The sequence below is a fragment of the Moschus berezovskii genome, chromosome 3, assembly GCF_049115385.1.
Source record: "Moschus berezovskii isolate FMDL1 chromosome 3, NW_MosBer_1.0, whole genome shotgun sequence".
In the NCBI taxonomy this organism is placed as follows: domain Eukaryota; kingdom Metazoa; phylum Chordata; class Mammalia; order Artiodactyla; family Moschidae; genus Moschus; species Moschus berezovskii.
Window position 1 is genome coordinate 116,553,204 of NC_142462.1, and position 13,689 is coordinate 116,566,892.

Consider the following 13,689-nt stretch of genomic DNA (forward strand, 5'->3'; position numbering starts at 1 on the left):
CAGTCATCCATCCTTCATTGCTGATCTTCCTCAGAGTCCTATCTTGGAACTGCTCTGTTATTTGTCGGCTCACTCTCTGTGGACCATCTCAGCCATGCCAATTGCCACTGGTGTGTTAATGATTTCTAGATATGCTTCTCCTGACACATACTCACTGCCAACTATACATCTCCACAGCCCAAGTTAGCACAGTCAATACTGAACTCATTACTTTAGCTTTGTCCTGCATTCATACCGATTACTCTTTCTATGGACTCCATCTCAGCGAACCCAATTTTTCATTTTTTCCATATCAGAGTCTATATTATCAATGAATCCCTTTTCTATCTTATCCCTAACCATTAATCTGCAAAGTTATATTATATCTACCTGCTAAACAGTTCTTCAATCTGTCCATTTCTCTCCGTTTCCATTACCACTTACCTAAAGTGGGTCAACATCATCTCTAACCTGTGTTTCTACACTAGCTGTTTAATAACTAAACTTTCTGTCATGTCCTTCTCCAATTCATTCTTTAGATAGTAGTCAGAGTGTTCAGACTGGATCATATTCCTCCCCTACTTAAATATTTTCAATTCCTTCTCTTTTTTCCTTCTTCTCCTCTTCTTTCTACTTTTCTCTCCTTTCCCTCCTCCTTTTTCTCCTTTTTCTTTAGGGTAAAATACAAACTCTTTAATATGGTATACAGAGCTTGCATGATCTGGCCCACATCTGTACCTTTAGCATAATCTCTTAATACAAACAACATACAGCACTCCGCTCCCCATCACCATCAATAAGAATCAGTCCTCTTGACAAGTCCCTGGAATGAATCATGCTCTCTTCAGTTCAGTTCAGTCGCTCAGTCGTGTCCGACTCTCTGCGACCCCATGAATCACAGCACGCCAGGCCTTCCTGTCCATCACCAACTCCCGGAGTTCACTCAAACTCATGTCCACAGAGTCGGTGATGCCATCCAGCCATCTCATTCTCCGTCGTCCCCTTCTCTTCCCGCCCCCAACCTTTCCCAGCATCAGAGCCTTACCTTGGGAATATTTGCTCCTATTGTTTCCTTTGCCTGCACTCTCCTTCCTCAGCTATGTTGGTCAGGCTCTAGCTATCTCACTTGCCCTTAGATCTCACACGTTACTAAGTGAAGAGGAACTAAAGAGCCTCTTGATGAAGGTGAAAGAGGAGAGTGAAAAAGTTGGTTTAAAGCTCAATATTCAGAAAACTAAGATCATGGCACCTGGTTCCATCACTTCATGGCAAATAGATGGGGAAACAGTGGCTGACTTTATTTTTGGGGGCTCCAAGATCACTGCAGATGGTGACTGCATCCATGAAATTAAAAGACACTTACTCCTTGGAAGGAAAGTTATGACCAATCTAGACAGCACATTAAAAAGCAGAGACATTACTTTGTCAACAAAGGTCCGTCTAGTCAAGGATATGGTTTTTCCAGTAGTCATGTATGGATGTTAGAGTTGGACTATAAAGAAAGCCAAGCGCCTAAGAATTGATGCTTTAGAACTGTGGTGCTGGAGAAGACTCTTGAGAGTCCCTTGACCTGCAAGGAGATCCAACCAGTCCATTCTAAAGGAGATCAGTCCTGGGTGTTCATTGGAAGGACTGATGTTGAAGCTGAAACTCCAATACTTTGGCCACCTGATGCGAAGAGCTGACTCATTTGAAAAGACCCTGATGCTGGGAAAGGTTGAGGGCAGGAGGAGAAGGGGATGACAGAGGATGAGATGATTGGATGGCATCACTGACTCAATGGACATTAGTTTCAGTAAACTCCAGGAGTTGGTGATGGACAGGGAGGCCTGGCGTGCTGCGGTTCATGGGGTCGCAAAGAGTTGTACACACTGAGCGACTGAACTGAACTGAACCTTCTCCTGATAACTCCCACTGTCCCAAGTCCAGGCAAAACACTTCCAACAGGATCTTGTCATACCATAGTACTTGTTGCATGGTAATACAATGCCTATTTATTTGCCTGAATCCCCTAGCAGATTTCCAACTCCATATGAACCTCACCTTCATTCTTCTAATAATTTGGATTGTAGTGCCAGGTATATAGTGGCATTTTGATCAGAGTTGAATCCTTAAGTCTCTAGTCCTTGGCATGGAAACATCATTCAAAAAACATTTATTTGCTGCACATATGGATGGAGGAATAAATTCTTGAGTTTTCCTAATGTAGCCTAAGTTTTGTGCCAGTGTGTTCCCTTTACTATACCAGGATATACCGATGTAGTAACATTGTATAGAAATAGTCACCTCAAGGGAATCCATTTACTGTAGTCAATTTTACCAGGCAGTGTGGATTAGTAATTCTTCCTCTGAACGTTCCCTCACTTCATCGTTGACAGTAATATCTCCACCAGGCTACTGGTGGGTGAAAGCACCTCCGTGCCCTCCTTCTGTTGTACCACATGGGTGGAGTTCCCTGCCACTTCACTCCATACCTTTCAGGAGACAGCTTTCAGGCATTTATCCTGGGGATATACGGGTCAGAGGAGCCCCTCTGATTCAGTGAGAGGCTCCAATATTATTTGCCCTAAATAATAATTTTTATATGCAAGAGTAACACCCACTGAAAATTATTATGAGAAATTTGGAAAATATATAATTAAGAAAACATAAACCACCTATAATCTCATCACCTAGAGAGCAATGATCACTGCCTGATCTCGGTAGCGCTCTGCAATCTCAAATTCATCCCTCCTCTTGGCTCTCTGCCCTGAACTCTAGATTAGTGCATTTGCCTCCTTAGTTACTGTCTTCACTGGCTTGTCCTGGCCGCCCTTTGACGCCACATGTTCTAAGTCGAAACCCCCATCATCCCCACTTCTCCCTTGCACCTGCTTCTGTGTCCTTTTCAGCAAATTGTCCCACTGTCCACCTGGTGACCTAAATTAGAAATGATCCTTAGTGACTCTTTCTTCCTCACTCTTACACCTAACTAAGATGCTGTAGTTTCCTCTACCTGCATGTCGTTTGGCTCTTTCCATGTCCTTTAGTCACCAGTGTCACGACTCTGGTCCAGACTCCATCACCTCTCTCCCGGAATATGGTAGTGGCTTCCATGGGTCTCCATGTCTCCAATCCAGTCTCCACGCTGCGGCCAGAGAGACCACACAGGGAGGGGCAAGCTATCACATCGCCCCATGAACTCCAACCCTTCAGCTTTTTACGAGGTCCTTCCTCCAAATGCCCCCACCCCTGTTTAACCATTTCTATTTGGAGCCGCCTTCACTCTCCTCTTCATCGGCTGACCTCTTCCCACTGTCCACTTCTCCACTGAGCCATCTTTGTCCCCCAAGAAGCTTCGCCTGACTCCCCTCTTCCCAGGAAAGGTCTGGCATGCGCCCACTCCATCCGTCTCCTGTTCACTCCTCACGTCCTCTCTCTCTCTGTGAGCTCTCTGGGGCATGCGTTGTGGCTTCTTTGTCATCCCAAGCCCACGATCTTGCCCCGGCCCGGCACGTGGGACGAACTCAACAGGTATACTGCTGGAGCCACTAAGTGTCTAGGGTTCTCTTCCACATGGGAGGGGCGGAGGATGGAGCCACTGCTGGGAGGGTCTTCTTAGGCAGACACGCTTCCAGATTCTGTCTTCTGGATTCTGGTTCTTGAGTTCCCCGTGGGCACTCCACAATGCAGACACGTGCCGATGGGGGAAACTTGAGCGAGCAGAGCTGCCCACTCCGGCCTGGCCCCGGCCTGCGATCAGGGCTCACACAGACAGACCCTCCTGACCCGGGGCCTGGCGGGGTCGCCAGCGCCCCAGCACCTGGCGGATGGCCGCGGCGATCTCGCGGTTGCGCAGGCTGTAGATGAGCGGGTAGAGCAGCGGCGTCACGTGGGTGTAGACCAGCGCCAGCGCGCGGTCCCGCTGCGGGGAGTAGCTGGCCTTGGGCCGCGCATACATGAAGGTGGCGCAGCCGTAGTGGAGGAAGGTGACGGTCAGGTGCGAGGCGCAGGTGGAGACGGCCTTGCGGCGGCCCCGCGGGCAGCGCAGGCGGCGCAGGGCGCCGGCGATGGCGCCGTAGGAGGCCAGGATGAGCAGCGAGGGCAGCAGCAGCAGCAGCAGGCAGGCGCCCAGCAGAGGCAGCTCCTCGGCGTAGCTCCGCGTGCAGGCCAGGTGCAGCAGCGCCGTGATGTCGCAGAAGAAGTGCACCAGCAGGCGGGAGCCGCAGAAGGGCAGGTGGAAGACGGCCACCGTGAGCCCCACGGACACCGCCAGGCCCCCGAGGCAGCAGGCCAGGGCCAGCCGCGCGCACAGCCCGGGGGTCACCACCGCCGCGTAGCGGAGCGGGTGGCAGATGGCCACGTAGCGGTCGTAGGCCATGGCGGCCAGCAGGAAGCACTCGGCCCCGCCCAGGGCCACGAACATCTGCATCTGCACGGCGCAGCCCAAGAAGGAGATGGGGCTGCCTCGGCCCAGGCCCGGTGAGGCCAGGTCGGCCAGGCTGCGGGGGACCACCACCAGCGTGTAACCGAGCTCGATGGCCGACAGTTGGCACAGGAAGAGGTGCATGGGTGGCCGGCTGGGCGCCGAGGCCACGGCCAGCAGGATGAGCAGGTTCCCGCTCAGGGTGGCCAGGTGCAGGGCCAGAAGCAGCAGGAAGAGCGCCGGCCTCAGGTGCGGAAACTCGGCGAAGCCCTGCAGGAGAAAGCCGCGGGGCAGGCTGGCATTGCCGGGGCTGGCCATGCAACCGCCTCTCCAGGTCCAGAGGCACCTGTGGGAAAAAAGCGGGGGAAGGGGGAGTTTGTGGGCTCCGCTCCTCTGTCCCTGCTGGTGAAGAAAGGGCTGGGTGGAATTAAGAGGGTAGGAGCCAGTAGAGCTGCAGAGCCTGCCTGGGCGGGGGTTCATATGTTTATTTCCATCTCCCTCCCCATGTGGTTATTGGCTCAGTCCTGTTCGACTCTTTGTGACTCCATGGGCTGTAGCCCACCAGGGTCCTCTGTCCTTGGGGATTCTCCAGGCAAGAATACAGGAGTGGGTTGCCATGCCCTCCTCCAGGGGATCTTCCCAACCTAGGGATTGAACCCAGGTACCCTGCGTTGCAAGCGGATTCTTTACCCTCTGAGCCACCAGGGACGTCTTATTGTCTTGTTCTGAAAATTGGTCCAGTTTTTCCTGCCTCCTGGACTAGAATTCTTGCAACTCCTTTCTCAACATGCTGTTTGTAAAGAAACCTTGGTTTGAGACCCTTTCTTTACTTTGCATCTCTCTTGACCTCCACCTGGGAAGAATGCCCTTTCTTCGGACTCCACTTGCTTTGTGGGTCTTGCAGCCACCAGTATTAGTCGACCTCAGCCTCCGCCGGCTGCCCGGAGGCAGGCACTGTGTCTACAGGTTCTGCTTCTATTTCCTCCTTCCTGCCCTGTGCTGCTATTTCTGAGTTGCTTTCCTTGACCCGCGGAATTACAAAAACATAGATAGGGCTTCCCTAGTGGCTCAGAAGGTACAGAATCTGCCTGCAATGCAGGAGACCTGGGTTTGATCCCTGGGTCGGGAAGATCCCCTGGAGAAGGGAATGGCAACCCACTCCAGTATTCTTGCCTGGAAAATTCCATGGAAAGAGGAGCCTGGCAAGCTACAGTCCACGGGGTCACAGAGTTGGACACGACTAAGTGACTAACATTTTAATGCAGATTAAGATCTTAATCATCTCATTCAACCTCATAATTTTAAAGAGAAAAAAAAAAAAGCTGGGGAGGGACAGGATAAAGGGCTTAACTGTTGACGGATAATTAGAATCAGAATCTGCATTCCTGAGACTGAATCCAGAACTTCCCATGACCCTATATGAGGATGTGAAAGGTCCCTGGCATTAGTCAGCCAGTCCATACTGATTCAGCTTTAAATAGAGACCCAAGTCTGTGCCTGGTGTTAAGGCGGATACTTAACAGGCGATGGTTAGCGGAAAGGCCTGACTGGGCCGATCTGGAACAATACATCCTAACAGTCTTATTAGTACTGCGTCAGCAGGACAAAAAGCCCTGTACATCTGTTCTGACTTGCCCTTCAGAGGTAGCAGTACATTCCAGATCTGCTGTCAGAACAGAGTCTCTGAGTATTGTCCGGTGACTCATTGCGGGCAACAGTGGAGAGCACTGATGGCCTTAGGTTGGCTGGAGCTGTTACAAACATCCGGAGTCAGGGACCATCAAGTGCTAAGAAATTCAGAGCCATGCCAGCTAGAGGAGGACGTCTGATTTTTCCAATAGTTATTAATGGTATCTTTTTTAAAATCAATTTTAATTATAAGCTCAACTATTATTTCCTGTTAGTGTCTCTGAGTCACAGTTTCTAGTCGGTGTTGGAAGTGGAATTTGTTGTTATACTACAGAGTGCAACAGCGATAAAACTGGGGACACCGGCAACAGGTAAATTGAGACAAGAACAGGAAGGAATGCCAAGAGCTCGCTCTCTGCTACCAATGCTCCTTGTTGAAGAGAGTTCTGGGGACTTATATCTGTCAGTGTCAGCCCGTGCTCTTTTTTGTCATCTGAGGGGAATGCCTTGAAACAGATGTTTGCATTGTTCCAGTGATGGGGAGGAATAGGGTGGGGTTTGTGGGTGGGTCTGAGGGATGTGGAATCACTTCCCATCATTCCCTTCCTCGCCCTGCTGTGTTCAGTCATTTGAACAAATTTAACAAACCTGTGTTGAGTTGGCAGCCTCGTCCCCGCCAGGTGTTGTAGCTGTGGGTGTGACCGAGAGACAGAAGCCTAGTGTCCTGGAGGTTCAGGCAGGACGAAGCTGTTGCAGGGACCAGCACTCTTCACTCTGCCTCCGCTGACCCCCTCCGTCTTTTACTTCTTCCTTTTCATCTCCTTAGAGAAGCAGGGAGTGGAGGGCAGAGAGACACAAACAACCCGTTTCTTTCCCCCTCACGTTCATATGTCACAGAAATGGAGATGTTGTGAAAGGCTGGGTAGTGGCTCCAATAACCCCAAGCTCAAGGCGTGTCATGTTTACAAACAAGGCCATGGAAAGCAAGCCAGACAGCTCAGTTCAATCTAAAGGAGACTGAGGAGTGTTTCTACTTTGTCTAGAGTTTTTAGGAGGATTTCTCACAATGTCTGGGAATGTATGTTAGAAAAGTCTTTTCGCTGGGAGGGAGAAGGGAACAGACACTTTCACAACTGCAGTAGTTTGTTCAAAACCAGGCTTAAGCCTAGTAGGAGAAGCCACAGAGGGAAGAGAAAACCTCGCCTTCCTCCTTCAGGGCCAGAAGGGCCATATTCTCCCTCTTCAGCAACCATAGCTGAGAGAGTTGTCAGGCAAATGCGTGTACGGACTCCATACATTTAACTTGCTTAATCCTAGCAACAATCTAATGAGAGAGGTGAGCTTTTATTGTACTTATCTAACAGGTAAAGAAATTGAGGACTAAAGGAATTAATTGTCATGAAGCTAGTTGGTGGTAAAGCCAGGTTTTTACTCAAGCAGTCTAGTCCCTGCTAGTCCATGGTTTTATCACTGTAACTGTCTTCCCTCTTTATTAGTCTCCTAAAAATTCTTCTCACATAAGACAAACTCTGTCCCTCTACCCACATCTCCCACCTCCCCCTGCCCCTGCACCCTCCAAGACATTTCTGTCCTCAGATTTCCCTTTGCTGACATTTCTCTTGAGGACATGTGGATGTAAGCAGGAATACAGATGACCTAAGATTTAAAAAGAACTTCCACTTAGCCTTGACATTCTTCATTGCTATTGTTACTGTCCTGGCAGACCTGCTTGCCCGATTGTATAAGGTTCTGTGGAACACTCACAGATTAATGGCTGCCTGGTGGCCCAGGACGTCTGGATGTGGCTGGGCTGGGGACATAGATCTGGGGTTTGATTTTTCACTCTGTAGAATAAATAAAATTATCTGTAATAATGATTTTTTAGCTGGTCATTTTAATAGCCAGTTGAAGCACTTCGAAGGAGAGGTTGTGGGGAGATTTGAAAGGCAGGCAGGTCAGGCCCCTCTTGAAGATTCCATGAAATATGATACTGAACTAACTTGAAAGTCAAATGGTCCAGATCTTCATGTTACAGTGAGGGATGCTGCAGAGAGGTCATATAACCAGCCTGGGACCTCGCCACTATCTGTTGGAAGAGGAGCTGGACTCAGAACTCCTGTGTGATGGTTCTGTTTGCTGCCAGAATTGTCTTCCAGAGTAGACCTGAGTCCATTGATCTAGTATTATTGTTTACAAAAACACCAGGGGAGATGTCACAGAAAAAATCAGATCACTGTCCTATAAGAAATTAAATTTAGAATTGTCAATATGCCTGAATTTCCATTATTTGACTTAATAACCTGTCATAAGCATCTGGTCTATGAATTTACACAAATTATTCTGAAATCTATTTTCATCCAGTGCATCATTTTACAAAAAATACACACTGTGCATTCAAAGGGCTTCCCAAGTGGCACTAGTGATAAAGAATCTGCCTGCAATGCAGGAGACACTAGAGAGGTGGGTTCCATCCCTGGTCAGGAAGATCCCCTGGAAAAGGAAATGGCAACCCATTCCAGTATTCTTGCCTGGAAAATTCCATGGACACAGAAGCCTGGCAGAAAAGATTTTTTTTTTCTTTTCCTTAATCCTCAGTGAAGGAGAAAGACTCCCCACAGTCTAAATTTTTGCTTTGGTATTTGATGCTCGATTTAGGTTGTGGATGAGTTAATTAACATTCTGAAACCTTGCCTCCTTATGTTGAATGGGGGCAGCAAACGAGGGAAATGTGAGGGTTCTGTGAGATAACCTGTAAAAGCTAGCACAAAACCCACACATAGTAGATGCACAACAAGACTGAAAGCATTCTCATCCCTGTCCTTCATGCCTTGATGAGCTTAGATCAGATTTCTTCTGAATATTCTCATCTTTCCTTTACGAAAATCTCCTCACCCCTTGATTGTGTGGGATCCATGAAACAAAGGTGTGCATAGTATTCTGGATTTAGGGAAGAATGCTTTTCTCACAGGGAGAAAAGCAGAGATAGACATAATAGGTAAGTCTCTATCATCAGCATCATTTTTCTTTCCCCCACCTCTCTTTCTTTCCACTTGTTTCTCTTTGGTTTCCCATCATCTTTCTAAGCCTGTGCAGATTTCGGAAGAAGACATCTGTGAATTCAAATCCTGCCTCAGTCACTTACTAGCCACATTACCTGTGGTTGAGGTACCCAGTTTCCTGATTCTCCATCTCTGTACATCTCAATGGAGGTAACGGTGTCTAATTCCTAGGCATCCTACAAAGGAAGCTCACAGCACAGGGCTGGGCACAAAGCAGTCATGAAGAGATGGTTATGAATCACACCGTGCTGTCACCCAACTTCTACAGCATGTCAGCCTATGGGTGCCACCTGCAGAGCAACTGACAGCTATAATTACTATAATGAGTCTTTTTCCTATGTCATTGGTCTTTTCCTTGGTTTATGACAGGTAACGTGAACCTCATTAATTAACATATATTTGCATTATTATATATTTCAAATTCACATTTGTGTTCTAAATTAAAAAACTTGTTTACAAAAAAACTCATTTACCTTTTTCATGCTTTGTCATGCAAAATTACATTTTTGTGTGTGTATGTTTATTTTTGCATCAATTTGGTAATTTCTTTACTCAAAGGAGCTAAATATCATCTTTGGTTGTAGAGATTTCACTGTGCTCCCTCCTCCAACCATTTATGATCTCAGCCTCGACCCCTGGGATATGAGCCTCCTCTGGCATGATGTTTCCGTCTTGTGAACCAGTTTCTCTTACATGATAGAGCAGTCTACTGAGCCCCATGACTAAATTTGGTAAGATAGCTTGTCAAAGGCTTTTGAAAGTCTAAATAAAAGAAGTCCTTGCTAGTTTCTTTTTGGCATCTTTATCCCCTAAAACCATTTAAGTAGATTTAATGGGGAATGTTTTCCTTATACAAACATTCTTGCTTTTCCCCTTCTACATGTTATAAAAATGAGATGTTCTTGATATTTCCTGTGTCTGCTCTGGACCCCTTCTTAAAATGATAGTTACAATTCTGGATGTTTTAATTCTCCAGCTCTGGGTCAATATGTTACCTTGGGTTTTGCATTTTGGTCAACATTTTGTCCTCAGTTGCCTGACAATTCAGAATCATGACAATGTGTGCACCTGTGTTAAGAGTTCTGCTGTTAGTTGAATAGTTGCTGCTGTTAGTTCTTTTTTCTCCAAAAATCAATAGTGGGATTAGAACTTTGAGTGAAGTGTCATTTCAGGCTTGCCAGTCTCTCCACTTTCATCTGAAGAGGAGCTTTGAACCATACAAACCTAGGAGTCCTGCTGATTTTAGAGCCAGCTCTCTGCCTTTAATGCTTTTAAAGAAACTCCCTGTTTGAACGAAGCAGCACCCATTTAAATTAATATCTCTTCCACCAGAGGAAGAGGGATATGCTTCAAAAATGAGCATTTTAATCTTCAACATCAAAATTGTCTGGCAAGGAGACTGTCCCAGTTCTGTCCCCATGAAGGTCAGTTTATCACTCACAAATGTATGATCATTGTGCTGTAAATTTTAAAAAATATTCTAGGCCTTAGGGTCAGTTACTCTGTCTACTTGAGTAAATATTTGCATTTTCACGCTATAAAAAAATCTATTTTGTTCTCAAAATTTTTTTGAAAATCAACTATCGTTTTCCATGAAGTTGGTTTTATTAGGTTGGAAAATATTTTTAATTTCCAACTTCATCTGGTGCTATAAAATAGAGAAATAGATGGGGAAACAGTGGAAACAGTGTCAGACTTTATTTTTTTGGGCTCCAAAATCACTGCGGATGCTGATTGCAGCCATTAAAAGACGCTTACTCCTTGGAAGGAAAGTTATGACCAACCTAGATAGTATATTAAGAAGCAGAGACATTACTTTGCCAGCAAAATAGAGAGTTCCCCCCCAAACCCAGAAGACTTTCTTGTTGGTCACAGCCTGAGAGAGCTGGGACTAAGAAATGGGTGAAGAAATTGAAGTTACCTCTCTTCTGTCAGGATATTTTCATGATTCATTAAAATGCAAAAAAACCCACCGTGATTAAGGAAAAAATGTTGATTTCTTGAGCCAGCCACCTATCAGAAGACAGAGCTGCTGATTTCTTTGGAATATTGCCTCAGAAAGTCACAGGCATCTCAGGAAAACCATTATCTGCAAGAGTCGTGTGTGTATTTTTGGCTTCAGGACCTTTTTCCAATGGGACATCCCCCCACCATTCTCCTGCTTTAGAAGATTCCTGTGGTTGCTGAGAAGGAGCAACAAATTCCCAGAGGAAATAAGATAGAATGCACAGGATTTGGCCAGTCCAAAGGTGGGCTCTAATGCAAGTCTTCAAGGGGAGGCCCCGTGATTTGTGTGTCTGGGGCCCAGGGATTTCATTCTTTGTCCAGTATGGGAGGCGTCCATGGAGCCTTCCCTGTCATGGCATGGTCAGAGGTCAAGTTTTTGTGTTCCATGAAGTAAAATGATAATCACAGGTAAAATGTTCTTGAGTACTTTCTTTTCTGCCTCTGAGAGTTGAAGAAATCATATTTTCTTCCATTCTATTCTAACATGTTATTCTAGAGAACCGAAATATCATTGGATGTCTCTCACCGTGAAAACCTCTGTTCGTTTGATAAGACAGAACTCTCCCCTTTTTAGATGAGAAAGCTGAGGCAGGAGAGAGGCATTTGGGCAAATGCTGTTCAATAAAAATAGAAGCAGAACCTAACAGTGCTGGCATCTGTGGCCACCTCAAGTTTCTCAAGCCCCCTCCCCACTTCAGGGCACCGAAGGCTGAAGGGCTCCACAGGAGACAGCACCTTGAACATCGAGTGCTCCAGGGTTTACTGCTGTGGGGGCAGCAGATCTGATCCAAGGAGGGGGGTCTTTCTCTCACAAGAAGGGATCTCTCTGGGGCAAACCTACTTGGGAAGCATTCTGAGTCCCTAGTTCCCATGCTCTGCCCTTGGTGTTTCTCATCCTCTGCCCTCCTACCCCACAGGCTTCTCCTTACCTGGGCTCAGAGGCAGGGGTGGACAGGAGATTCAGACCATGGTGACCGGGGGTTAGAGAGATCACAGGTAAAATGAAGACAGCAGACTCCAGAACTGCAGCGGGCAGGTGTGGAGGAGGAGGAGGGCTGGAAAGGAGATGAGTGAGGATGGAGAGGCTGGAGAAGGGTGAGCACCCGGAGGGATTTGCACAGCGGCTTCTGATTAGCTGTGTCTGGTCGAGCCCTATAACCTTAGCTTGCTTTCTATCCCTGGAGAGCTGGGGAAATGGGGAGGAGAGGGATATACTAGTCCCTTCCAGAGGGAGGGTGAGAGCAAAAGGATCCTGTGATGAATTCTTTTGTCACAAATCCCTCCTCAAGGTTGGATACCTAGGAGGGCTTGGTGGCCACACAGTGCCTCTGCAGCTGTCCAGAGGGAAAGAGCTTCCTGTTTCATCCTGGCCGCCTTCCCAGAATGCACTCTGTCCACTGCTGCCCACTCACTCCCTGGAGGGTTGCATGCTACTCTGTCATCACAGCAATCCCCATTCCCATCTGTGCATGCTGGACCAGGGGGAAGTTCTAGAACCTGTGGAGAAGGGTCAGGTGCTCCATAGGTCTAAGATGTGTTACCCTGCCCAGTGTCTAGAGCAGGAGCTGGCTGTTGAGATGCATGAATGGATTGTCTTTATTAACGCTCACATGTGTGCAAGGACCCCAAGAAATTGAACTGGGCAGTTTCCACCAAAGGATACTCCTGACTCTGGAGTATGAACTTGAACTTGACTCTGGAGTATGGAGCATGAACTTGACAACACGGGCAGGTCCATCTAAGTTTGGGAGCTGAAGACTTGCTCTTGATTTTTTGATTATTATCCCTCCTATCCACATGCATATGTGCACCAGCCACATATGGCTTAGAGGTCATCTGTTCCAGTCCACTCACTCATTCACTTGTACTTTAACGAATCAGCACACATTTATTGAGTACCTACTATGTGCCACCTTTTGATCTAAGTACTGGCGTGTAGATCAAGGGGCAAAATAGACAAAAATTTCTGTCTTCATTATGCTTACATTTCAGGGAGATGAGAGAGACAGTAGCCAAATTAGATAAATTAGATGGTGTATTTGAAAGGAAGTCCAATGGAGAAAAATAAAGGAGGCTAGGAAATGTGACGGAGAAGGCAATGGCAAGCCACTCCAGTACTCTTGCCTGGAAAATCGCATGGACAGAGGAGCTTGGTGGGCTGCAGTCCATGGGGTCGCTAAGGGTCGGATACGACAGAGCGACTTCACTTTCCTTTTTCACTTTCACACATTGGAGAAGGAAATGGCAACCCACTCCAGTGTTCTTGCCTGGAGAATCCCAGGGACGGCGGAGCCTGGTCGGCTGCCGTCTATGGGGTCGCACAGAGTCGGACACAACTGAAGCGACTTGGCAGCAGCCGCAGCAGGAAATGTGAGGGGGTGACATGCAATTTTAAATAGGATGCTCAAGGAAGGCTTTAGTGGGAAGGAGACATTTGACGCAAAACTGGAAGGAGGTATAGCAGTGAAGCATCTGGATGTCTGCGGGAGCGGCGTTCCAGGCAGAACAATTAGCCAGGGAGAGATACGGAATGCGGGAGCAGGTCCGGTGGGTCTGAGCTACAAAGAGGAGCCCGGGGTGGCTGGGGAGCAGTGAGGACAGAGCGGTGGC

At 47.4% G+C, this 13,689-nt stretch overlaps 1 protein-coding gene across 1 annotated transcript; it reads right to left on the minus strand.

Moving 5' to 3' along the window:
• Nucleotides 1-3,724: 3,724 nt before the first annotated feature.
• On the minus strand, nucleotides 3,725-4,702 carry LOC129552146 (olfactory receptor 10AC1-like). The gene has a single exon (XM_055420311.2). It carries the CDS (start codon nucleotides 4,700-4,702, stop codon nucleotides 3,725-3,727), a length of 978 nt encoding a protein of 325 aa, XP_055276286.2.
• Nucleotides 4,703-13,689: the final 8,987 nt, after the last annotated feature.

Bases quoted from the DNA above. Each gene is read 5' to 3' on its own strand.
- LOC129552146 (XM_055420311.2), bottom strand. From the start codon at position 4,702: ATGGCCAGCCCCGGCAATGCCAGCCTGCCCCGCGGCTTTCTCCTGCAG.